The sequence below is a fragment of the Phragmites australis genome, chromosome 24, assembly GCF_958298935.1.
Source record: "Phragmites australis chromosome 24, lpPhrAust1.1, whole genome shotgun sequence".
Lineage (NCBI taxonomy): Eukaryota > Viridiplantae > Streptophyta > Magnoliopsida > Poales > Poaceae > Phragmites > Phragmites australis.
In genome coordinates this window covers 4609236-4635454 of record NC_084944.1, presented here as the reverse complement: position 1 = coordinate 4635454, position 26219 = coordinate 4609236, and the positions used below count along the sequence as shown (strand labels likewise).

The 26219-nt window shown below is 46.2% G+C and overlaps 5 protein-coding genes across 5 annotated transcripts; 1 reads left to right on the top strand and 4 right to left on the bottom strand.

The window, feature by feature from the left end:
* Positions 1–248: 248 nt before the first annotated feature.
* Positions 249–3064, top strand: LOC133907359 (uncharacterized). The gene is made up of 3 exons (XM_062349382.1): positions 249–1213; positions 1543–1709; positions 2511–3064. Exons 1-3 carry the CDS (start codon positions 305–307, stop codon positions 2716–2718), a joined length of 1284 nt encoding a protein of 427 aa, XP_062205366.1. The 5' UTR covers positions 249–304; the 3' UTR covers positions 2719–3064.
* Positions 3065–3548: 484 nt separating this feature from the next.
* On the bottom strand, positions 3549–5725 carry LOC133907366 (uncharacterized). Its single transcript, XM_062349391.1, has 3 exons — positions 5540–5725; positions 4416–4453; positions 3549–3897 (listed from the first exon to the last, which is right to left on the bottom strand). Exons 1-3 carry the CDS (start codon positions 5613–5615, stop codon positions 3784–3786), a joined length of 228 nt encoding a protein of 75 aa, XP_062205375.1. The 5' UTR covers positions 5616–5725; the 3' UTR covers positions 3549–3783.
* A 9322-nt stretch (positions 5726–15047) lies between these two features.
* LOC133907361 (NDR1/HIN1-like protein 6) lies at positions 15048–16411 on the bottom strand. The gene has a single exon (XM_062349384.1). It carries the CDS (start codon positions 16017–16019, stop codon positions 15213–15215), a length of 807 nt encoding a protein of 268 aa, XP_062205368.1. The 5' UTR covers positions 16020–16411; the 3' UTR covers positions 15048–15212.
* Positions 16412–22635: 6224 nt separating this feature from the next.
* On the bottom strand, positions 22636–23123 carry LOC133908035 (putative ripening-related protein 4). The gene is made up of 2 exons (XM_062350167.1): positions 22944–23123; positions 22636–22878 (listed from the first exon to the last, which is right to left on the bottom strand). The coding sequence occupies exons 1-2, from the start codon at positions 23121–23123 to the stop codon at positions 22636–22638; spliced, it is 423 nt and encodes a 140-aa protein (XP_062206151.1).
* Positions 23124–24234: 1111 nt separating this feature from the next.
* On the bottom strand, positions 24235–25275 carry LOC133907364 (putative ripening-related protein 5). Its single transcript, XM_062349387.1, has one exon. It carries the CDS (start codon positions 24911–24913, stop codon positions 24344–24346), a length of 570 nt encoding a protein of 189 aa, XP_062205371.1. The 5' UTR covers positions 24914–25275; the 3' UTR covers positions 24235–24343.
* Between the last annotated feature and the right edge of the window lie 944 nt (positions 25276–26219).

The following is a 26219-nucleotide window of genomic DNA, read 5'->3' as shown; positions in this document are numbered from 1 at the left end:
TGTATACAAAGATGATAATATTTTTTATCCTATCAAAAAATTTCAAATTTTTTATAACTATTTTAATAGTATTTTGAATTTTAATAATAATAAAATACTATTTTTTATTTTTTAAGCTGTTGCTCGTTCAAAAGTTGATATGCTTATGTTTTTAACGGACGATAATAGTGTGGACTTCTAATTTTTCAAAATGACACTTATTTTTATAATTTTCCGATTTAAGAAATGTAAATAAAAAAATACGAACCTCTTGTATCTCTCCCTCCCCCAACTCCGACGCGAGACCGGATCGCGGCGCAGCAGGATGGCAGCGCCGCAAGCGTGCGCCTCCTCCGACTCCGAGCTGGAGTTCGCGCGGGCGCGGTGCCGCGCGCTGCACGACCGTCTTGCCGCGTCGCCCGACCTGCCGCGCCAGCCTGCGCTCCGCTCCCTCCTCCGCCTCGTCGCCGCCGAGCTGCGCTTCCTCACCTCGGCCCTGGCCCCGCGGCTCCCGCTCTCCTCCAACCTGCCCCACCTCGCGGCGCTCCACCTCCTCCTCACCCACCCGGCCGTGCAGAGCCCGTCCCGCCTCGCGCCGCTCCCGGGGGTCGACTTCTACTGCGCCTTCCGCGGCCGCCCCGCGTGGGCGCTCGTCTCCGCGAGCAACCCCGCCAGGCTCGCCTGGGTCCCAGGCGGCGGCCTCCGCGCCCGCGTTGCGGCGGTGCTGGCGGCCGCGCGCGGGGCGCCGCCCGCCACCCGCCCCGAGAAGCTGCTCCTCGTCTTCTCCCGCGGCGTCGGCGCGGACATCGCGCGGGGGCTCGCGGAGGGGTTCGGGGCCGTGGAGACCGACTTGCTCCTGGAGTTCATCCGCGAGTCCGACGAAGAGGATGAGGAAGGGTGGGTTGGCGTCGGCTTCCAACCAAGTGAGGAGATGAGGAGATTTAGGGCGTTTGAGATTGAAGTCGTGGAGGGTGGTGTCGAGGTGTTGCCGCCACCGGTGGCCGTAGTGACGGAGGGAAGTGGTGAGGAGGTGCCTTTGGGTTTGGAGGGAGGGTTCGGTGCCTTCGTGGGGAAGATTAGGACTGAATCGAGGGAGCTGGTGAATTTAGACACTACCGCGCTGGTTGCAGTTGTGTCAGGGATCAGCAATGGCGGGGTGGGGAAACTGATGGCTGCACCGGAGGCAGAGACCAGGGCAAGGTTCAAGTGCAACTACAAGTTCGTCATGGATCAGGTAGTTTGGAAATGTTTACTTTACAGTCTAGAAGTGTGTGTTGAGCTGTTGATAAGGATTCTAGGGCAGGAAGTTTTAGTTTGCAACCTCAGTTCTAAATGTTGTTGATCAATCTTTAACTGTAAATCATGTGAAGTACATGAAATTAATTGCTGTTCATTGCGATTTCCTGTAAAAATATCCCACATAGACTTACTATAATCTGCAAGCATATGTCTCTGCAGTCCAAATTGACAATATAAAGATTGAATTACTCTAGTTGATGACTATGTGCTTACAAAAGTCCTAGTTGTACATATTTTATCAAATCAATTCATGTTTGCTTGCAGGCACAGTCTGAACTGCAGTCCCCCATACTCCTAGAGTTGGGGAAAGCAGTGCATGGGAAGCAATGTATCATATGTGAAACTGTTAACTTGGAGTTCAAAGAAATTGTTTCGATGTGCGGTGGGCCTGAGGAGAAAACCAGAGCAAGACTGTTACTGAAACAACTTACGTAAGTTCTGTTACATTACTAGTTTGATTATTCAAGTTTCAGTATTTTGTAATTCTAATGGGCCTTCTATGCAGTAAGTCTAGTTTTGAGCTTTGAGCGTGATTCTTGTGTTATATCCAAATATTGCTTGCAACATCTGAGAGACTGAGACATAACACATGATCAAGCTTATGCTGCAGATTTTCTCTTTAATTTTCCATCTTAGTGTAGATTTCATCTATGAGGTACATGTAGTACTCAAATGTAGCTTTGTTAGACGACCTTCGTTGTTCATTTGATCCTTATGTCAATAATATGTAGATGCACTGAGGTACTCCAAGTAGGAAAGTGTTCGATGATATCAGCCTTGTGTTTTGTGCACGTGTACTCCCTTTTTTGGCTGCCCTACAGTAGCTGTGTAGTAACTTGCTAGGCTAATGGAGCTCAGTATAAATTGATTCTACCAGCCGTTTAGTTTTACTGGATTTGCTAAATCGGTAGATAATAGAAACTGTTTGAACTTCTAGTAACCTTAGTTGAGATGCATGCCGTGACTGCTGGCCAGCTGTTGTGCCTGCTCTCATCATGCGCACAAATATTCATTCACCCATTTAGCGATTTTTTCATGTTCATACGAAACACTAATATTCCACAGGCACTACAACCGTGCTAAACTTGGAACTGGTAGTATTTTTCGGGCTTAACTATTAATCATATCCAGGGTGTTGGTACTTGCGAATGTCCTGAATTCGGTTTGTCCCAAACACCAAATCAGTCTGATACTGTGTTACAGCATACTTACCAACACGATTAGTTGTGCAGGATTGTCCCAGACAGTCCTTCAGCGCGTATGATGGATCTTCCGACAACAAGGAAGCTAGCGATGAAGAACAAAATTGTTTTTGGTACAGGTGACCATTGGCGTACTCCCACTATTACTGCCAACATGGGGTTCGTAAGGGCTGTTTCACAGACTGGTATGCCTTTGTTGACGATTGAGCACAGACCTCGCGCACTGATTGGATTGTGACAGGCAGATAGCCAGGCTATTAGGTGTAGCAGAAAGGATCCTGAAGTTGTAATTCTCAAAATGAAACAAATCCTGAAGTCGTAGTAATTTTTGTTGCCTGTTATTATTCCTAGAACTATGATGTTGTGATATCCTAGTTTACTCTAGTCCTGTTTGATCTGTACATAAATGTATAGCTGGCCCTGTTCCACTGGAGTGTACCTCAGTGAACAACGTTGTCTTCATTTATCGTATATCTTACTTTCTTCATACTACCCTAGTATCTGTAATTTCGATCGCCTGAACAATCATCACTTCTCATGAACAAACAAGCCATATGACTATACATTTTAATCTTTTTCGGAGATGCTAAATTGCTTCTCGCTTGTGCATAGTAGCTAACATTACAATAAGTAGATCAATCAAATGGTAAAACACGGGTGAAAACGTCTCCTTTGTAGCTGTCAGTGGAGTCTGGAGACGTTTTGAGCTGATCTAGCTAGTAAACATTTGTACAAGTTGTATAGCATAAGAAATCATACAAACTTTAGAGAGGTTGAGAGACAAACATACTCATTCCAGTCACTTCTTATTCCAATCACAAATAAGTGTTATTTTGGATTAAGTGCAGTAACATTTTCAAACATCAACGACAAATTATTTTTTATGCATTGAGTTTAAATATTTGAAAATAATACGAATAGATTTTTCTTGAAAATTAGTTTCATAATAGTATAACTTTACTATGTTCTATAAACACATATTACACCAAAAAATGTGTTTTTAGGGCACCATATCGATGTCTAAAATAACACTTCTTTGCGACTAGAGGGAGTAATAAGCTAGATGCGTCAGATGAAAAATGAATTTTATTTCCACACCAGAAAGACCAGCAAATCAAGACTGAGTAAATAATAAAACTTGATTATTCTTTCAAACCCTGAGCTATTAGCTGTTAAATTATACATAAACGCCAAATAAATGTTTTCACTGGCAGTCTTTGAGGCCATCCCGGGCAGTGCTCAAAATGTAGAATCCTCTGAAGCCCGTCAACTGAGGTAGTGTTCAAAAAACTTGGGACACAGACTAGTACGATTTTCCACAGTGAATCAAGCTCCCCGCTCCCAAGAAAAGCCCAAAAATTGCAGCGCTGCCAACTGTGGTTTGCCCAATGTATCTGATCTTTAGCAACCCAGGGATCTATGAAACAAAATGGCACAGTGATTAGTGATTAGCACTCACAATAACACCAAAAAAATATGAACTCTGAACTTTATGTAAATTCCTCATGTTAATTAAACCAACAAAAGCTGCATTACGCCATGAGTTCCATACAGCAAATCTAGCTCAAGATAAATTAAATGATATATCTCATTAAAAGTTAGTTTTCCAGGATTGGATGCAGCCTGAGGTCCCGCGCTCTTAGTGCCAGGATAATATCTAACTGATGATATGTCCTGTGCAATCAAGAATTAACGGAAAAACAACATAGCACCAGGATATGATACAGTGTTATGCTTAGAAGATAGATCCTTTGCATCTCGAAGGGCGGGATAATCAATTTACTTCACTTTTACCGATTTGAGGCATCAATAACTAATAATTTCCTAACATAGTTCGTCAAGAATGCCACAAGACCAAATATTGAAAGTGGAATAAAAATAGAAATGCACCATAAAGAAGTTTTGAATATAAGAAAGGGAACATTGTATGTATACCTTGTATCTGAATGCCTCAAAAGTCCCATAGCAAGCACCTGTGCAGAAAGAAGAAAAGCATGCCAATTATTAACTTGATATTCATATCCTACAGCAGCAGAAAGAAAGAAAAACATGCCAATTATTAACTTGATATTCATATCCTACAGCAGCAGAATGAACGAAAAACATGCCATTTCTATTCTTGATATTCATATACTAGGAAGCACGTGGGGCCCAGAGCATTTTGAGAACTAATTATAAGCAAATTTCTGTTAGAGTTACATCTTGAGATCAACACTTGCATAGGAGTTATTGCACAGAAGAATCAAAGAAATCAAGCGCGTTGGACACCAATCGTAAAGCACTGGTCCTTTAACACACGCCAGGAAAAATGCTTATAAAAGCAAAACATTCCGAAGGAGCGTCGTTTCTGCCTCACAAAACTCAAAAGGAATGACTAGCCAGGTAGGAGCGCCAGAGCCAAATACAACAACCACCATATTCAACCCAGATCCGACATGTATTCTCTCCGCGAGAAAAGTACAAAACCGCCAAGTAAAACTATAACTTTTCAACAGAAAATACCAATCAGACGATGTACAAACAATGTCAAAACGCTGTTATCTTTCCGTTATAAAGTCCAAATCGGCAACTAAAATTCCACACTGGCCTTCAGAGCCTTTTGAAAGTAGAGTGATTCAGTCAAAAGCAACATAAAAAATCTCACCTGTTTCATCCCTAGTCCCAAACTCCCAACAACCAGCAGCAAACTCACCAAAGCAGCATACCAAACCGGCAGCAGCCCTTAAAGCATAGCGATTGGGCAAACGAACTCCATCAACTAAGGCATCTCTCTAGTCATTCCAGACGCATCACCTTACTTCCACCTCCAGAAACTCCTACCAAGACAAGAACTCTCAACAATTCCTAACAAACATAACTGTAAGAGCCGTCCGTCTCATACATCTGAGGCCGCAGAGCCCCAAACCAGCAGACAAACACCCGGATCAGCGACTAGCTCGAGAAGATCCCTCAAACCGCACCCCAATCTACTTCAACCAACAGCAACCAAGGGCGAAACTGATCCAGCTCGCGTGGATCGACACAGGGCTAGGGTTTAGGGTTTTAGGGAGGGAGGTTACCGACGGCCCCGCCGACCGCGCCGCCGATGGCGACTCCGGCGCCCACGCGCGCCAAGCAGCTATCGCTCCTCGCCATCACCTCTCGTCCTCTTCCCTTTTGCCGCCGCCGCCTCGTCCTCCTCTTGCTGCCTCCTTCCCTTGCGGAATTCTTCTTTTCTTTTTTCTATTTTTTTTTATCTATCCGGCCGTTTTTGGGTCGGGTTTGTAGTTGGATCGCGGTACGATTGCCACTAAGGAGGCCTACGGAGCCGTCCGATTTGCGTAAACAACGGCTAGGATTAATCTGGAGCTGCCAAAATTTTGATCCAATTGATGCATCATGCATGGACACCACGACACGACGTCGCGTTAGTACTGGAGAAGCTACCGACAGATTTTTTTTTCTTGGAAAAAAAGTTAACATCACAGATTAATTGTAACCCAAGAAATTGTTAAAAGTATCAAATGTTATTTTGCATGTAGGGATTTAATCCGCTGCAATTTCCGTTCATGTACTCCCTTCGGTCACAAATATATGACACTTTGAACCAGATTTGATCAAATTTTTATAATTTTAACTATCAATAATTTTTAAAATATTTAATTTTAAAATATGAAAGTTATACATGTGGATTTGTCTTCAAATATACTTCATAATATCATAAGCTTATTGGATTATATAAATATATTCTTATTGAAAATAGTGGTTAAAATTACGCATCAAAGGCTATACTATGTCCAAAACGTCAAGTATTTTTGACTGCAGTGAGTAACTTTTAGAAAGATTCATTGCAAAAAAGAAAAATTCAGACAAATTGAGAACACACATATCACAGACCTGCACAAGTTCTCTGTTCCTTGTAGTCAATGGTTGTGGCTTTTATGGGTAGTATCCGTGTTGAGAGTTGAGACTCGGGGCAGGTAAACTGGGTATGACTTGATGTATTCTTCCGTTTAGGGAGACCAAGAATGCACGGATATGTAAAACATTATACATCTTTACCATCTCAATCAAGTATACTATGGCTTAATTCCTTGATTATAGGTAGCATCTCCTGTGAAACCGGCTGCGCCGCTGCATCTCTGCATCCGCTCATCGTGGCCGCTTCGATCGAAATACAACGATAGAGCAGGGCAGCAGGATCTTTCCGTTGTTTCTCGCCTGTGCGCACACCCGAGCGTCAAGCCGTCAGCGTCAAACAAAGACCCGTCCCCAACCGACCCCTTCACCAAACAGAGACTTGGCCCATGGTCCCTGCCGGTCTTGGCGACGATCGGAGCTGGTCGTTCGACGGCAATTGCCGCGCAACCTGGAGCCTTAGAGCATAGTAGTGACCATCGGAGCCTCGGAGTATAGTGGCCATCGGAGTCTCAGAGAACAGCGGCACAGCGGCTAGCAACCCGAGGAGGGAAATCCTACAGCAGCGACGCCTGATGGTGCTGGCGATTGGACGGCAGCAAGGAGGCTCTTTGTTTCTACGTATCAACGTTTCTAATTCAGTGAACCATTGAAGGTAATTTTAATTCAGTGCATGCCTTAATTCAATGATAGTTTCTACATATCCAATTTTTCACTAAGGGTATTTGTAAGTGTGAAAGATACTTCATGGTTGCTGTTTTAAGTCGCTTATCGTGTGCCTAAATGTGCAGAGATGGAATCAGTCGAGTCCTTGCAAATGCATCTAATGAATGAGGATGGATTAAGTACACATGCCACAAAGTATGACATTTGAAGGTATTAAGGCTGTGGAGAAATTCTACAAGTCCTATGCATACCGTGTGGGTTTTGGAGTCTGTGTTGGGCAGCAAAAGAAGTTACAAAATGCAGTTGTACGAACCAAGAGCATCTTGTGCAATAGGGAAGGATTCAAAGAAAAGGGTAATGATAATGTTGATCCCTCGAAGAAAAGGCATAAGATGAAGGCTAGTAGATATGGTTGTCAAGCGTATATCTTCGCCAGGCTATGCGGTGATAACACCTACAAGATAGACTCATGGGTTGAACAACACAACCATGGTCTTGTGTCTCCTGATAAACTTCATTTGATTAGATCAAATCGTCAAGTCAGTGAGAGGGCAAAGAATACACTATACACATGCCACAAATCAAGCATAGGCACCTCCCAGGTATACATGCTCCTTCAACTCTGCGAGGGTGGGTTCGAGAATGTTGGATGCACAAAGAGGGAGTTACAGAATTACTACCATGACTTAAGGTATAAAATTTGGAACGCAGACGCTCAAATGTTTGTGGCCCAGCTAGCTAGAAAGCAAGAAGTCAATCCAGCTTTTTTCTATGACTTTGTCGTAGATGATCAGGGTAAGTTGGTGCATGTGTTTTGGGCAGATGCAACAAGTAGCAAAAACTATGGTATTTTCGATAATATATTATCCTTTGATTCTACATACACCACTAATCGGTACAACATGATTTTTGCACCATTTATGGGAGTCAACCACCACTTGCAAAGTGTGTTTTTTGGTGTTGCATTCTTAACAAATGAGCAGACTGATTCATACATTTGGTTGTTTGAGACATTCCTTAAAGCAATGGGAGGGGTAGCACCTAGACTCATCATCACTAATGAAGCTAAGAGCATAGCAAATGTTATTGTTGCAGTTCTTCCAAGGACGGTTCAAAGGTTATGCATGTAGCATATAATGGAAAAAGTGCTCGAAAAGGTTGGTCCGGCAGTTAGAGATGACCCTGAGTTTTGGAATAGGATAAACTTGTGTGTTTGGGGATCAGAAACCCTGGCTGAGTTTGAGTCACAATGGATTTCTATCATTTTAGAATTTAGGCTAGAGGGGAACGAGTGGTTTGCTAACAGATTTGACATTCGAGAGTCATGGATACCAACTTATTTTATAGACATATCTTTAGCAGGCATTCTCCGAACCACGTCAAGGCTGGAAAGTGCAAATTCGTTTTCTAACCGTTTCATTCATCGCAAGCTGGCTTTTGTTGAGTTCTGGCTTAGATTTGATACATCTTTACAATGCCAACGACAGGAGGAGTTGGTGGCGGACAACACTAGCATTCATACGACACCTCAACTTATGACACCGTGGGCAATGGAGAAACAAGGAAGTGTAGTATTCACATATGCAGTACTTGAGCAATTTCAGCGTGAAGTTATTGCCGCAAGAGACAACTGTTGAGTTCAAGGCATTACACATGATGGCAATGCAAAAGTTGTGTCCCTTAGAGATGGCCCTGCTAAGGTTAGGGAGGTCCGTTACGAAACGGAAACCATGATAGCTGAATGTTCGTGCAAGTTATTTTACTCAAAAGGTATCCAATGTCACCATATTTTTCTAGTACTGAAAGGTGAAAATCAAAACGAGCTTCCGCATACTACATTACGAAAGATGGGGGAAATGTGCAAAAGGTAGAAATACGCTTAACAAATTGTTTCATAGACATCTGAAATTAATATGACTGAGGGCACTTATTTTCTTTGTAGGGAGAGTATTCATGATGACCAAGGCAATCCACTAGAAAAGAAGCCCATTGATCTATTGGATACAGTAATGAGAAAGAATATTTCTACTGTACGCAATAAGTTCGAAGATCTCATTCAAATGCCTAAGCACTCAATTGAAGGAATTGAGTTCTTAACCTCGAGTGTGTTCAACCTTGAGTCACCTCTACAACATATGGTTCCGGCTGTTAAGCAAACTAGAAAGAGGAATACGAGACTTTTATTGGATGCAACATTTCTACCGAAGTCAACATACACTCATCAAATGATATTAATTCGAGGGGAAGAAGCAAGAGAATTAAAAGGGCGAAGGAGATGAATCAAGATGTTCAAAAAAAAGAAGAAGAAAGAAGCTAACAAAAAAGTGGCACACTAATGCAAGACATGCAAACAAGTGGGGTTTCATGATAGCCGCACCTGTCCAAGTAAAGAAAATCTTGAATGATAATGTATTCAAAATATATAGTATTAGGTTTAGTTTGTGCCCTAACAAGTGAATTTAGTCTGGTTTGTGTTCAAAATATATAGTATCAGGTTTTAACTTGTTTGTTTGTGTCTTGCATCTTTCTTGCATCAATATGTTCATCTTCACCAAAATAGAGAAGTTTATTTACAACAACTCAATGTATCAGGCTAAATAAGTATTTCTAAAAATTCCCATCTCTTTTATTCACGAACATGAATAGTATCTGTACAATGTGATACATAATCTATACAAACTGATACATTAGTTTTGACAATCTGTACAATGTGGTACAGAATCTGTACAAACGTAGAAGCGGTTCTTGACAGCACACAGATAGATCAAGAACTCGTCTACAAACGTGAAGCATAGCAAGCAACACGATAACACCGAAGTGTACTAATTTTTATTTCCAGCTAGTCAGACTGAACTACTAAAGCTCTAGAACAGATTCAGGTGGAGAAGTGGAACATCCTCATTCAGCTGCTCAATTGCATCTGGGCTTCATCGTTGTCTAGAGGAATCTGCAGATACGAGTGAAGCTGGTAAGATCATTCAGTTTCACAACCATCCAACACATTCCAAACAGTATGTGACATCTTTTTCCTTCAGACTTAAAAATTTCTGATGCATTCATCACTCGTCTGTTCAACAATTCAGCACTCGTCTGTTCAACAGTTCAGCAGCTATAAACGAGGCCGATAGAGACTTACCACAGTCGATGAACGTAGCCCCAAAGGCTGGCATCCTGAAGGTTGGGCTGCAGCGGCTGGAGCTTGAATTCGTGCAGCTGAGGTGAGAGCTGTAGCGCCGTCATGGACAACTCAGCGCCCTGGCCATTGAGCTAGTTGCCCCCGCCCCACATCCCACTATGGGAATGGCTTTGGATTCACCATCTTAGCTGCTTCGTTCTGCTGCCTCGCCGGGTTCTATTCACAGACACAAGCAAGTTCAGGAAAATATACTATAAAATGGAACAGAGAATCACTCTAGGAGAAAGTTGATATGCCTTACCATGTGGCAAGTCCTAGCCATAGAGCTTGAATCACGGCCGTGTGTGGGACCAGCAGTGCTGCCGTTGTCACCAGATCCCTAGGCCTGCCTTCAATCGTCGCTAGTCCAAGCGCATTGGGGACGAGTTGTCTCTGACTAGCAAGCATCACCGCGGCCATAGCGGGTGGGACCAGCAGCACCGCCGTCGCCACCAGATCCCTAGGCCTCTGCGACTGGAGTAGGCGGGACCAGCAGTGCCCCTGCCACCACCGGATCTCTGGGTCGCCGCCGCATGTGAGGAACCGTCCAAACAATATTCTAATTAATCATCAGGAGGATCATTCTTCATAATCACAACCTCAGTGATTAACCAGAATACTATTCTAGTAGTCCCGGCATGTGTTTTGTGACCAAGATCGGAACATATGCCTTTCCAACATGTACATCACAACATAGCTTAAGAAAGAGCGAGTAATTAAAGTTATATTACAAGTTCTTAAGCATGCAACCATTTGCAACAGTTTACATAAAAAGGAACTATGCAGCGAAGAAAAAAAGCCTTAACAATAGCAAAAGGAGAGTAGAACCATATGCCCTTAGGCTCCACGCCAAAAGCTATGCCTCACCAGAGTAGGATGCACTACTCTTGCCCACCACCTGCATCGGCGGGCACGAAGTAGCCAAACAACGCATCACCCTCACCAGCAGAACCTGAAAGTGCAGGCATGAGTACGAAGGTACTTGCAAGACTTAAACCATATAGAGCACATATACTTTGCTCGACTCCAAGGATTATGCATTGAGCTATTAGCAAGAGTAGGCTACAAGGTTAAGTAAAACATATGCGGTAAGTAACCTAGACACATATGTGTGAGCAGCTATACTTAACTCCAAAAACAACTACCTTTCTACCCTGTAAACCACAACTTAAACATGCATGTATAGTAACCATAGTACCTCATCGACAAACCACCAACCAAACCATCACACCGTAACTTTATCCCACATTCATAAACTCTACGACCGATACAAATGAAATAATAGCACGTTATGATCGAGAGCGCGGTAATTCGAATTGTTCTTACACCCTGTAGGGGGTACAATTTTACCCACACGACTTGAGGACCATATGACTTGTGCTACTCACAAAAGTACACACAAGAGGGTACTCGAGTCAACCTTTCTCATACCCGAACCACCCACTTGCAATACCCTTATGGCACCGGGGTTACCGAGAGCGTGTCCTGAACACATCCGGCTCCCCACCACCTTACTTCTCCTTTTCTTTTTCTCTTACGCGTCATAAAGCCGCAAGGCAAGTGTCGGCACGACATATGATAATCAGCTTACCTTACCATTAGATCAGCATGTGGTGAGTACGGTAAGTGCTAGAGCCAACTATATCGACGGACGACCTTAAACGATGCAAGCGGTCTATGGCATTCGGGCTCCTCTCCCGAACTACCCAGAGGACTCCTCCTGGGCAGAATATACCTCTAACACCGCACATATCTCGCCTCAATCTCACATCTCAACCATCCATCTCAACCTCATCTTTGTATCTGTAAACAGTGACTAAGCGCTAAGCTCGCGAACAACGGTAGCACCGTCGCTCGACTTCTACCGAGGACCTAAGCATTGCTAAGCATTTCGAATAATCCTTGAAGCTAGACACCAACTATATCATCAAGGCTACAAGGATAAGAATTCATCAATAAATCAAGGTAGAGATAATGCATCAACATAGGTTCTACCCATATCAACCCGACACTGGACTCAACACACGCAAACATACATAAAGCATAATTTATCAATTTTAGGCTTCATTTAATTTGAACAAAGGGTGCAGTATGCTTAAATGCTTACCTGGCTGCTCTTGGGTTTGTCCGATACTTCCTGCACAGAACTCGCAGAAATGGTGTGCCTCGGTGTCAACCTCGATCACACTCGCATCACGCTCCAATTCTTCGTTCACTACTGAAGAACGCATGCAATGATGAGCACGAATAGCATGCAATGACGGATGCTCCACAGTGCACGGCAAGGTGGAGATGCAGTGCATCATGACATGAGTTTTAAATCCTCAAAATTTTCTTCATTTGGATTAATCTTAAGTATTCAATCATTTCCTGATTAATTAAGCTTAAAACAAAGCTTAGCCCTAATTAGAAAATTGACTATGCTTAGCATGAGTGTGTGCATTTTTACTGAACAGGGCATAAATTAACAAGATTTACAAAATTTATTTCATCAATTTTGGAGCTACCAATATTTAATTATGGATTAATGAAGCTCAAACCTATTTTATTAACCCATGCAATTTAAATACACATTTCATATCTCCCAGTATTTTTAACATGTATATAATGATCATATAAACCTAACAAAATTGGTTTCATGATTTTTGGAGCTATATACAATTTTCTATGTATTTTACAAGTTTCAGCCGAATTATGTGTTGAACCAAAATTCCATTTCGCATTTTCTGGAATATCCGAATAAAAAATAGCCCGAAATCCTTTTTGCACACCTGGCCGGCTAGCCAGTGAGGCTGACAGTGGGCCCGGCTGGTTTGACCACGGGTTAAAATCGAACCCCGCCCAGGCCGGCCACGATGGCGGCGCTGGCGCGGTTCGCCGATGGCGAACGGCACGACACCGGTGGCTGGGGAGGACGGCAACACGATCAGTAGAGATGCGCAAACTCGACTGGTGTACACGTCGTCGACGGCGATGGCCGGAAGGCAACGAGCGCCAGCGCACGGCGGAAAACAGTACGGCGGCGGCACGGCTCGGCTCACTGGCGGCTAAACGACGACGCAATCGAGCCGAACGAGCACCCGTACAGCATCTACACAGGCATGTGGATCCAACAGCACGACTAGTTTTCGACAGGCCTGACAGTGGCCCGGCCGGCAGCGAGCGCAAGTGAGCGACGGCGCATAGTCGCACGAGGAGGGACATGCCGGTGATGGGCCACAGGTAAAAGAGCATGCGCAAAAGGTAGTGGCGAGCGAGGTGAAGCTCACCATGTAGCTGGCTGGAGTAGAGGAGCTTTGAACCGGCAGGCTGACGATGAGGTGCGAAGTGGGTGCGCCGGAGACGAGGAACACGGCGTGACCAAGCTCAATCCGCGCGGGACAAGCCAGGGAAGTGACGGAGGAGGTTTCGGTGAGGTTCCTTGAGCTTGCTGGTGGCTGGGAGGGCTCAACAACGGCAGGGCTTCGATGAATTTGGACGGTGGTGTGCTGCCGTGCTTGTGCTCTGCTCTGGACTTGGCCGAACGAGAAAGTGGAGAGCAGCAAAGGAAGGGGGGGGGGGGGGATAAGGACGACAAACGCTTCCTCTCGAAGGCTCAGAGCCGTGGTCGGCTTCTCCGATGATGTGGCATGGCCACCAAAGTCAGCAACGTCGGCGCCACCCTCTGGAAGCAGCTCGGCTGAGAGAAGAGGTGAGAGGCAGAGAGAGGGATGACATGTGGGGCCGATGAACAGTGACCAACTAAAGGAAATATCATGTTCACTTCTTCTATTCAAAAGAATATCTTCCCGTAGTCCAAAAATTATGGGATAAATTTTATGTGAAACTACAATTCATATGCAACCCATTTTAACTGGTTTGACCCATAATTCCTAAGCCAATTTCAAACTAAAATCCTCCAAAGATGCTAGCTTTTCTAACTTGTGGTAATTTTTATACCTTCAAAATAATTCTAAAAAATTTGGGAAAATTCATTTATATTCTTCATATTGCATGGACTAATTTCTAAATTTGTTTCCAACACTATGTTGTATAACAATATTTTGAGTTACTTAACAATGTACCAATTAACATTGATTTTCACAATTATGTTTAATATGAAAATGCATGTTTATAATTCATCAAAACAATTAAGCATGATGCCACTAATGCTTACGATGCTTAATGACATGCTTAAGCTATCTGGGCTGTTACACCGCGTCTCATTGTTTCGAGCAATGATTTGGGCACCGGGGAGGAGGGAATAGTAGGGCGCCACCAGGCAAGGGAAGGGAAGAGTAACGCGGCGCTGGCTGTTGGTCGGGAAGAGAAGGGATGGGCGGCACCGGGGGATTTGAGCGCGTCTGGGGTAGTCTGGCGCGTGTGATGGGGTCGGTTGGGGACGAGTCTTTGTTTGACGCTGACGGCGTGACGCTCGGACGATGCGCACAGACGAGAAACAGCAAAGAGATCCCGCTGCCCTGCTCTATGGCTGGATTTGGATCGAAGCGGCCAGCGGGTTTCACATGATACGTTGCCTTATTATATATTGCTATTCTGGTTATGCTGGAGACACGGAGCAGGTGAACTGTATTGACTTGCAGCCATGGCAGAAGTCCACTTTCTTCACTCCACCTCACTTTTAGGTAGAGCAGTTGAGCATTGGTGCACTTGTAAGTTGTAAATAACCGCACATCAGGATCCTGGACCTACCATTACCAAAGCTACTTGTAGTGAAACACTGACATCTCGGCCCCACTCTTCTCCCCTATCATGATACAGTCAGTTGTTCAACTGTTCTAAACATCTCTTCTCGTAGAGCAAATGAAAATGGTGAAATGAACTCTAAATAAAGATCTAGTCGTGCATATTATTCCTCTGGAGTATCACCTGTACATACACGAGATGAACACGACACGGTGGCGCGCGAGTGCACCTGCGCAAATAGGCACTCGGCCAAAAGAATCCAACAAACCCAAAGAAATCGAGAACAAAGCAATGAATCGATCACAAATTCACAGCTTCAAGCTGAACTTGCAGTTGCTGGCCTTGATCTTGATGGGGCTGTTCACGTCCATGAGCCTGTCCACGACGAGATCGCACCGCACCCTGGACGTCACCTTCCACAGCTTGAAGGTGCCGAGCTCCACCCGCACCGGCACGTCGGCGCGGAACACCAGCGGCACGGCGCCCGTCCGCTGCGCGTCCTGCAGCGCCGTCACCACCGCGCTGCCGAGCTGCACGTCCCCGCCCATGGCCAGGGCCAGCACCGTCGTGTTGCGGTGGCCCTGGTAGAACGCCGGCAGCGCGCCCCGCGCCAGCCGGTAGGACTCGTACCACACGCCCAGGCTGGACCCGGGCTCGTAGTAGATGCCAATGCGCGCGTTCGGGTTCGTCGCCGTCACCGTCACGTCGAACCCCGCGCGCGCCGTCAGGGTCGTCGGGTCGACCTGGAACGCCGACACGGAGAGGCGGTCCACCGAGTACCTCGGCGCCTTGGGGTCGAACACCAGATACAGCGCGCCGACCGCCGCCGCGGCGAGCACGGCGAGCACGACCACGGTCACGATTATGCAGCAGATGAACCGGCAGCAGCAGCCCCGGCGATGCCGCCTCGGCGGTGGCAGCGGGGGCACAGGCGGCGCGACGCGGCGCGGCGGGGGCGGCAAGTGGCCTTGGCCGTAGCCTCGCCGCTGTTGGTGGTCCGCGCGCTGCGCCGGATCGCCCTTGTCCGACCGGAACGAGCCCTCTGGCACCAGCGGCGCCGACGGCTTCCGCCCGGCCTCCAGGTCCACCGGGTGGATCCTCTGGTGATCCGCCATGGCCAAACTCCAACCGCAGCAGCTACGTACACCACCCGCTGCTTCTCCGCGACACAAGCAAAGGCGAAGCAAGATCACGCTAAGCTCCACTCGCCTTGCTTGCCTTGTCTGCGCCGTGCGTGCGTGTCCCCCCTCTGTTTCTTGCTGCAGAGACCCGCGCGCGCGTCTGTCTATATAGGAGGCGCACCACGGCGTCACGCCACTGCGGGACGCACGCGAGGAGGTGGAAAGGTGGTTGACTTGCTGGGGAGGCTTGTAGGCGAAGGCAGAGGTGTTTATGTGTGCGCGTGTCGGGGGAAGGAGACGGGAGAGGGGGGAGGCGGGGACGTGAAGTCTCCACCTGCCCCCAACGCCACCGGTGCCATTGCGCGTCGCGTGTGCGGGCAGGGGCTGCGCTTTCCCGCTTATTTTACTGCGCTTTCGCGGCGCGGGTTGCTTGGGTTCGGAGCGCGGCGGTTGTGCCGTGGGAGGGGACGGGACGGGACGGACCGGGCGTTTTTCGTGCGCGGGCACGTGAGTTTGATCGGGACGCTGCAGCCACCGCTCCACTGCGCGGCGAGACGGCAGAGGTGCCTACGCCATGCGGTGGCTCCCCGCCGCCGCTCCGCGTCACGCCGTCGGAGGCCGTGCCACGAGATGGTACGAACTCGTTCGTGTCACAACGGGCCCGGGTGTGCCAGACAGCCTCCGGTGCTCCAAGCTGACTGTTACTGCGGAGCACGTACGTCTGGACACAATAATTTCGTGTGTTGACAAATCGGGCAACCACTCGCGGGAGGATTAAGGTTTCTTAACGGAGAGATGCTGGCAACTTGGCATAGTATATACTATAGCTAGTACATAAATCTGCTAGATTAGTTTAGGGAGTATTTCGTTTCAATGCTGCAGAATAACAAACTGGAAGGTAGCATGTAACGGAGACGCTGTTTCTTTGTTGCAGTCAACGGTGTTCGTATACACGTCTAAACGATGTCTAGATGCTAGTCGAGAGCTTAACGTCCAATTTAGTCTAGAACATGGCGTCCAATCTATGTGTCTAGCACGTCTAGACGTTAGTCAAGGGACAATGTTTATCTACGTTTAGCGTGTAGTGAACATTATTGGCAGGGAGAGACACCCTTTGCTGCAGTGCAAGCACGTTTTCCTCATCAGACGCCTTGACGCGTACGTGGGCTTCCATTGATGTGCCGGTGCATGTCATGAATAAAGGCATCCGGCTGCTCAAAGAGAAAAGCAAGAGAAAGCAGGAAAAGAGAGAAAAATACATTGCATAAATATTATATCTACCTAACGGTGGTTGAGTGATGCCGATACACACTACAATACACACTGTGGTGAATGAGTGGTCAGTAAACAAAAGCGAGGAACGGAACAGGATGTGACCGATATTAGTCAAACGAGTGTCCCTGAAGCTTCTCACACGCGTCGAAATCGAACCAAGATTACATCTAGACGATCGTGTAGTAGGAGTAGCTGAGCTCTTGCTTTCCTTGCTTTTTTTTTTCGCGAGGAATGATGGGTTCCATTGACGACGTACAGCGTCTACCTCATCGGATGATTCATGGACTCTTTTTGTGACTGTGTAGCTTTGTTTTCGATGCGCCAGTCGCATCAGGCCAAGATAACAAGGCTGCTGATTTAACTTGTCAGGAAGTCGAAGTATCGATTACTGAGCAACATGGGTGTATATATTTCAGCCTTGCCAAAGTGGACTGTGGACCAGTGTATCAATTCTATATGTGCAACTGCATTGGTATCCCCTGAACTGGAATTTGGTTGTACTGCCTTTTGATATCCCTTGCCATCCCTGACTAAAGCTAAGATTATTTAAGACAAACAAGCTTTGAACGGGTTGGATATCTTGGCCAAACATTATCTATTCATTAAATTTTATTTGCTTAGTTGATGAACTATATCTATGTGGTAGATACAGTCTATATCATAGTAAAAATTGTGGAATAATAATCAGCTTCGTACATCTCTGAATATAACGGCTTGAATATGTGTTATTCCATTATCTAAAAAAGTTTTAAACCGGCTGATGTTGCCTGACATGGGTGATAACTGTAGACAACAACGACGGACACAGTGTGGAATAAACAAGGCAGGCAGGGAACTGTAAAGCGAAAGCGCGATGTCGAGTCACTGACAGTGATTTTGGTGTATCGAACGATAAGTGTGTTATTTGTGTTCTGGAGATGTATTTGTGCTAATCTAAAAACATCAAAATTTATCCAGATTCAGATCCTAATTGGGTAATAGCCTTACATCCTATGTATTCTTCTCGTTGAGTATTTTTTCTTCTTTATATTTTTTTGCCTCTCTTCCCCAAGGCGGACTCCCTTCCCCTTATAGCCCAGGAGGAAATGAGTCTTACACGTGGGCCCATCAAATAAACCCATGCATAACTAGACGATCAACATAGGCTATCATTACCGAGCACACATGCGTTGTGTCTGCCCTGGAGCGCTACGATGCCAGTCCCATCCGTCAGCCGCTTCCCCACTTATCAAGTCCGGGTTGCCCGGTCTGCCCTGTTCCATCGCCGGTCACACCCAGTAACGAGTCCCTCATCGCTAGTAGGCGTTTCTCACTTCGTGCGGGTGCTGCTCACGTTCCAGATAAGAGACCCTCATACTCCGCAATGTTATTATTAATTAGAAAAATATAATTGAACCATGTACATGACAATGCAGGGTCATGTGCTCGTTCATTCTTGGTCGGAGGAAGTGTGTCTCGCTTAACGACCAGTACCACGCCCATGGTGCCTTGAAATCCTGCAAGGTAGGGCAAGGATTCCCTCTTCCTACCGATGGGTGGTCAATACCGGGGAGGAGAGGGTTACCTTTCTGATATCCTGGTATCCAACGGGAAGTGGTTGTTACCCATGTCAGAAGTGCAAAGTGTGGACCCTTATGTTCGTCCTTGGGTTGAACCTGCTCGAAGAAACAACATACTTGATTAGTTTATGGGTACTCTTTTACCTGATCAAATCATACCTGGCCGATGGTTTCGGTTTTCACCACAGGGCTGGGTGTTGGCCATCCCGATGCGGTGAGCGCTCTTCTGGGTGGAGCTGTCGTTGATGAGGTTGGTTCCCCCAGGGCTTGCGGTCCGTGAGCCCCGTCAGCGTTGGAAACATGGATACCTATGCTGCTCTTTATCGAATCCTAATGCCTTCGGATCCTGATCTAATGTCCTGAATCTGGAACATATCGGGTTTGTCTGGGTTGTATCCCATGAAGAACACCTCGCAGTGACTCGAATCCTCAGGGCGGGACTCGCCAGTCGCCGGGGATTCGAACATGGGTAGCCCAAAATAAATTAACAGCACTTACCAGAACTCGAAAACGTGCCCCCGTACCTAGCGCGCCAAATGTCGAGGGTTAATCCCTAACAGTGATTCCGAGGTGTATCGGACGATGGGTGCATGATCTGTGTTCTGTGAGATGTGCCTATGCTAATCTAAGAACATCAGAGTTTATGCAGGTTCAGATCTCCTTAAGGTAATAGTCCTACATCTTGTGTATTCTTCTCATTGAGTATGATTTCTTCTTTGTATTTTTTGATCCCTCTTCCCCAAGGCGGACTCCTTTCCTCTTGCCCAAGGAGGAAAGGAGTCTTATATGTGGGCCCATCAAATAAACCCATACTTACCTAGACGGTCAACATAGGCTATCATTACTGAGCATGCATGTGTTGTGCCTGCCCTGGAGCGCTGTGATGCCAGTCCCATCCGTCAGCCGCTTCCCCACTTATCAAGTCTGGGTTGCTTGGTCTACCCTGTTCCATCGTTGTTTGCCCACACGCGCCTGCCACGTCCTCTGTTCGTCTGCGAGCCTATCCCGTCACAATTAATATTACGGGACGGGACACGGTAGCTCTGCGCTGGCCATGCCGCCTCAGCCGGGGTGAACTGCCTAGGGAAGAAAAATGACCTGATTAGCGATATTAAATGATGTTTGACTGGCTTAGACGAGTACTTACCTCGCGACCAACAAGAGCTGGTCGCAGGAAATCCCGCGAAGGCTAGGGGTGTTATTGTGCTGGCACCGACTGGTCACGCGGTGGACCTGGGCCAGAGAACGAAAGTGGATAATAACAAAACCGATCATTGCGGACCATCCCGATAGAGGATCCTTATATCTTTTACATCGACACGCGATAAGGACGCCAACGTCTCAAGGTATTGGATATTTTCCGTGCCTTCTGTTGTGATAACAGCTAAATTGTTCGTGGACCCCCGATGGATTAGTGTGAGCGAACAGGCTATAAAAGAATATATCAAGTTTTTAGTACGGTTTGGACTAAATTTGGCAAGATTATGAAATGGGCATATATAGTGGTCACATTCGTATCTATGATGAACTGGTCGACAGCCAACTACTCTGCTAGTTCGCTAATGTCATAAGGATGAATGAGACGTGCGAGACTAATTGAAGTATTGAACCACCATGTGTTGTTTGGAACACAAATTGAACTTTTGCCATCGAAGTTTAGTAGTGGCCGTCTCATTTTCCATGGAGTTCATGAACTCCAAACATTTTCTACCAAACAAGGCAGTCTATAGCTCAGTAGCTCACCTTGCTGACACAACAAGTGCATAAAAACATAGCGGCGCTCCTGAACTTCGGGAAAGAAAATTTGACAAATCTTAGCCTAACATCAGCCAACCAAGCCCAATGGAATCGAAGTCCCGGTACGGAAAACAGACCGCGGCGCTGCATCTCCGGGAGAAACGTGGCCCGCCAGATCAAAGCTGCAGCCTGCAGGTGCATTGCATTCTGAATTTTCTGATGTAACAAAGCAGCAGGTGTTTTGCATCTTTTCTTTGACTGTTCCCCAAATAATAAACGTTGGAGAGGTGATATAATCGTATATATGCGTTTGGTGTAGCATTTGAACCTTTCAACATGCTGAAAAAGATGGCTTTTCTGACATAAGACCATAATCCATGACTATGTTCCACTTATGCATTTACAGCAGCAGAAATACACCAATACACCATCAGGTGTAATATAACAAGAAATGGCTTATTTAATAGCTGCCACTGCAAGCAATTGAGCAGCTCTGCCTGTTATGCTTTTGTCTGCGTGAAAAGTGACATCGCCTTGGCCTAACTCGGACATCAGACTTAGAGATGGCAGCCACATCCGTGGGTTCGGATCCCCACAGGTTCTGCATTCAACATATGCGAGTTTGGGTTTAAAATTCTGTTTGTATGTCTGGTGGATCGGGTACCCAATCTGGATCTGGTGGGGACACAGGTTTGATATTACCCCTATGGTGACCCGTTGGTACCGAAATGACTTTGAAGTTTGATCGGAGAGGAGTTTTAGCCCAACCTAGTAGCCAATCACTAAACCCTAGCAATCTCAGACATTCGACCATTCTTAGTTTCGCTGGCCTTAGTGCCTCACTCGCCCAGATGCCCCCTCCCGCACCTCACTCGCCGGTGTCGCTCACTCGAACTCAGCCCCTCTCGCATCTACCTGTGACCGGCGACGCCCTCCTCCGCCTCGTGGCCTCCTGCCGCGCGCCTGCCCACCTCTCATCCCTCCACGTCGTGCACCGGCGCACGTGCGCTTCCTCCTCCGCCGCCGCCTCCACCCTTCCACCGCACCCCATGATCGTCAAGGTCATCCAGGACTACGCCGCATGCGCCACACTCCCCTCCACGCGGGTCATGCTCGATTCCTCCCCCGACCGCAACACCATCATCTTCGGCCACGCCGCGCCATCCCGTCCCGTCCAAGGATCCACGCCGCCACACATCCCCTTCAGCCGCGCCGCGCCATCCCGTCCATGGATCCACACCGGCACACCTCCTATTCGGCCACGCTGTGCCGTCCTATCGATGGATCCATGCTGGCACTCCTCCCCATTGACCTCGATATTCACGATGAGCCTCAAAGCCTACATATATTCCCATGATGATTATTTATTGTCAGTATGCTGTTTATGCTGTATTCATTGACATGCCATATTACACTTTGCCAGTTTCCCAGCTCATATCATAGATTACATACAAAGTTTTACAACTTTATTCTATTTGCATAGTGTTTAGGAAACTAGAGTTTACTGGGAAAACAAGTTGTACAGAAAACCACCAACTAATAACATGACTTGTGCATAGTTTATGCTTAGGCAGTTATCTCACTATTGTACCCATCTTTTTACTCATTGACCCAGAAATGATATCAATTGCTCTTGAGGATGAAGAGAAAGAAAATATGGTATCAATTGCTCTTTTTTATACAAGTTGATGGCTGCACTACTAAATAATAGTTGAATACTTGAATAATGATTTGTCTTTGCTCTTTTTTGCTAGGATGATGCTGAGTTGATCGTGGTTAATTAGTTGACGATCCAAGGCAATGACTTGCATGCTTTGCATCTGCTGAACTGCTCCTTTTAATTTGTATGCTCTGAATTTGTATGATTTAAATGTGTATGAACTTGTATGCTACTATGAACTATGTTGCAATTGTGGAGTGAGGCAATGCATTGTCCACTTCTGAAGTTTTGATAGGGCATGTAATCTCGTGGCTGGTGCCCTTTCTGTTGACATACAGAGGGTTTCATTCATTCTGCCTGGAAGAGGAAAGAGGGGTTTTCAGTCAGATATGGTTTCATTGAGCCTGAGAGCCTTCCATACTGCCGGCGATCCGTTCACAACGTTGTTGCGGCACGGGGGCTCAAATCCGTGATCCCCATCGCAACCGTTAACCGAGTCACACTCGTCCACGACCTTGGCCAGGACGGAGCGTCCATTCGCATTGACACGGATCTTCTTGTTGCAGCGGTTTGTGCCGTCGAGACGCAGCCACCCGGAGGACAATGTGACCACTCTTTGTCTCTGTGAAAGCGCATGTCGCAGAGTGTCACACTTCCTCCATCTTCGGCAGTATCAAATCTATGGACTGTCAGGATGGCCGGTGTCTTGGCTGACACCGGAGGCGAGCATCTGAACTGCGGATAGCGCTTGCCTGCGACGCAGCGGTTGTCCAAGCCAGTCTCTCGGTTGCAGTTGCGTCCCTTGCCGTGGATGAAGCCACTGACATTGCAGGTGGCTGCTGAGACCTCATGAACGGAGAAGCACATGACCTGCAAGAGAGCCAAATTGCTGTTCTCTCACTAGTTGCCTTCCAATTTTGTGTGAGAGCCTGAGAGGCCTCGAACTCTTTCTGAGTCGCTGGTGTATCCGTGTATGTAGTTTGTTTGGCTTTATATAGAGATCTAGCAGCAACATTTCAGCAATTTCTATGCCATTGTTTTAACTGGACATGTGACATCATGCCTGTTTTCTTGGTTCATCAACCCCATGGTTTTGTTTTTGCCCAAAAAAATGCCTTGATCATCACTTCTTCTTTGTCTCTGTGCGATAGAAATTACGTTACCCGCTAATGTTAAGCCCGATATTTCTGGCTGCTAAGAATTAGTGATTCTTATTAATATGCACTTGGGGAAGCTGAACCCGAGAGTCTTTCTTGTTTGATGATATGCATGGGAATCTAAGATCCCCTTCTTCTGTCTTTGTCCCAACTCTTTCAGATCTCTGGGCCTCTGTCTTGTATCCCACATAATTTCTTCGTGCTTTCTAGTATATATGTATGTCTTGTGCCTGTCCATTTCTTTATAGTTTCATCTTTGGAACTCAATTTTCTATCCTAAGTAGCCATTCTACTTTCAGCTCTAAAGACATGTTTCTTGTGGTAAGACTAGATTATATTGTCATATACATTGAAGACAAGCGGGCCGGGCCAAGGAGCATTACATATTGAAATATAGTGCACATCATGTATTGATATATCTGAAACTTCTGCATTCCTGTTAGTGACTGAGGATAGTTGCAAGACGGCTTGCCTTGTTAATGACGTGTTTAGTGTTGATAATGTTGTTTTTTCCTAGAGACGTCCTAAAATTTATAGTGTTGTCCTTGCATGCAAATGAGTAATTCAGATGCCTTAGGGAAGAGGATCAGCCAATTAAATTGGATATAAAATATCTTCCACGAGAGCTTGTGTAGATTAGCTGTAGTTATGAGGCAGGGCTGCAAATTTCAGAGTTCTCATAGACATCAAGGAATACATAACAATTGTTTCCCAAAGCATGGAGCAATGCTAGTTGTTTCTATCAACAATCCTAAGATAGATAATCAGTCATTTCTTACTAACTGCTAGATGAACTAGCATTATTTTATTGCAGTGCAAATATTACAATCATACTACTGAACCATGCACCTCCCTATAACTCTGTGCACGCTAGATAACTTTTGTACAGAAAATGACTTTTGCTGTATGACTGCTATGCAGTCAAGCTGCTCACTCATCAGACCAGGTGATGTCCTGCTCGCCAATGCTCTGGTCAAGCCCTAGGGCGTTCCACACCGCCGGTGAAGCATCGACGATGTTGTTGTCGCAGGGTGCCTCGAAGTTGTGCTCATCATCACAGCCATGCACGGAGTCGCACTCATCCACCACCTTGGCGTACACAGAGTTACCATTCGCGGTGATCTTGACGCGGTGTCCACAGCGAGACATGTTGTTGAACCAGCCGGTGGACAGCGCGACGACCATCTCCTCGTCGCTGTGGTAAGAATTGTCGCACTCCGACGGGCCGCCGCCGTCCTTGCCCTTCTCGAAGCTGTTGAGCGTCAGCACAGCTTTGGTGCTTGATGTCACGGGTGGCGAGCAGTGAAACTGAGGGTACCGCTTGCCGTCGACGCAGCAGTCCGGGTCATTGCTCTTCTCGCAGTTGCCTGACTTGCCGGGGAGGTAGCCACTGGCACGGCAGACACCGAGGCTGGGCCGAAGCGAGGATGCGACGTGGGAGGTGGAGAGAGCGACCATGAAGACGATGGCCATGGTGGCCAGAGCTCGGATGGTGGCCATTTCAGGTACCCTGGCCCCTACCTTATGTTGTCCTCCTCTCTTTGCTCGATTACTTTTGTGTTTTGGCTGTGCTGCTTGTATGCTCGGCTGTGCATCGGCTTATATAGTCATCCTACCACCAGTACGAACGAACATGCTTTGGTTGTTTGCCACGGCAATCCACTGCTATGTTCAGATTAAGTAGTCTGAACTCTGAACCAGATGTGTTGGCGTGCCGTTTCAGATGGATTTCTGCTTACCGTCCAAATGCGTGCCTTGTTGATTAAGCTATTGCTTGGGCTAAACTATTTTTTTTTATCTATCAGTAACACCTCCTTTTTGAATCTTGGTGCTAGATTCTTGGCTTTGGTATGGTAAGTATAGCAAACTTACTCCGGCAATTTCACTGCAACCTATAATGACTGGTACATGTCTGATTAGTGATCCAGATTCCAGATGCATGCGTTTCTTTCTGGCTTCAGTGAGGATAGTTCTTGTTGAATTTTGTGTCTGGTCAGCTTAGTGGTACAAGGACCAAGACCAAAACTTAAGCATGGAAGGTTGTGTCTCGTATATCTGCCTAAGCAAGTGCTGAAGACCAGGAGCCACAGCCACAAAGACAAAGGGCAAAGTGCAAAGGGTATGTGACGTCTGGTCTCCATGATTGAGTATTTGCTAGTTGATACACGCTGAGTGTTGGTTCTTCGTCTGTAGATTTCAATTTCGTATTTTATCTTCCAAATTTCAGTTTGTCGCGTAAGCATTAATTAGGTACATTTTGACATTTACAAACTGGAAGTCAAGCCTAGACATATTTTCTCTTGTATCAAATTATTTATGGTTCATTTGGCCTTAGAAATTGAGAGAGAACTTTTGTGCGAAGCGGACCAAGAGAAAGAAAGCTATAGATACATTTTTCGATAAAGAAAGTTTTTATTGAACTCAGTCGATTATATCGAGTTGATACAATCGGGCTGAGAACACTCCCGGTCTCTGCATATCTGAAATGCATACAACCAAAACAAGAAAAAGAAAACACCATAAAAAATGATATCGGTTGAAACAAGAGCTGCTAAAGCGTGCCGATTCACCGACTAGACTGCCACCTATTTTCCTGGGTAAAAAGCTCCCTGACCACCTACTCTAAATACTGACATGCATGTGCAACCATACCCCAAGAATCCGGCTTCTGTAAGATAGTCTAGGTACAGAACCGGTGAGTACATATGTAAATAACCTGCAAAGGAGAAGAAATATTTCTCTTATCAAAAATCATATCATTCATGCATAAACATAGCGACCAGCAAGTAGCAGCCACCCCCAGCTA

Excerpts from the sequence above, each read along its gene's own strand:
- LOC133907359 (XM_062349382.1), top strand. The coding sequence starts at position 305 with ATGGCAGCGCCGCAAGCGTGCGCCTCCTCCGACTCCGAGCTGGAGTTC. Across the intron at positions 1,214-1,542 it reads ACAAGTTCGTCATGGATCAG|GCACAGTCTGAACTGCAGTC; the intron begins GTAGTTTGGAAA and ends GTTTGCTTGCAG. Across the intron at positions 1,710-2,510 it reads CTGTTACTGAAACAACTTAC|GATTGTCCCAGACAGTCCTT; the intron begins GTAAGTTCTGTT and ends TTAGTTGTGCAG.
- LOC133907366 (XM_062349391.1), bottom strand. The coding sequence starts at position 5,615 with ATGGCGAGGAGCGATAGCTGCTTGGCGCGCGTGGGCGCCGGAGTCGCC. Across the intron at positions 4,454-5,539 it reads CGCGGTCGGCGGGGCCGTCG|GTGCTTGCTATGGGACTTTT; the intron begins GTAACCTCCCTC and ends CTTTCTGCACAG. Across the intron at positions 3,898-4,415 it reads TTGAGGCATTCAGATACAAG|ATCCCTGGGTTGCTAAAGAT; the intron begins GTATACATACAA and ends TTTGTTTCATAG.
- LOC133907361 (XM_062349384.1), bottom strand. The coding sequence starts at position 16,019 with ATGGCGGATCACCAGAGGATCCACCCGGTGGACCTGGAGGCCGGGCGG.
- LOC133908035 (XM_062350167.1), bottom strand. The coding sequence starts at position 23,123 with ATGTGCTTCTCCGTTCATGAGGTCTCAGCAGCCACCTGCAATGTCAGT. Across the intron at positions 22,879-22,943 it reads AGACACCGGCCATCCTGACA|AGACAAAGAGTGGTCACATT; the intron begins GTCCATAGATTT and ends GCGCTTTCACAG.
- LOC133907364 (XM_062349387.1), bottom strand. The coding sequence starts at position 24,913 with ATGGCCACCATCCGAGCTCTGGCCACCATGGCCATCGTCTTCATGGTC.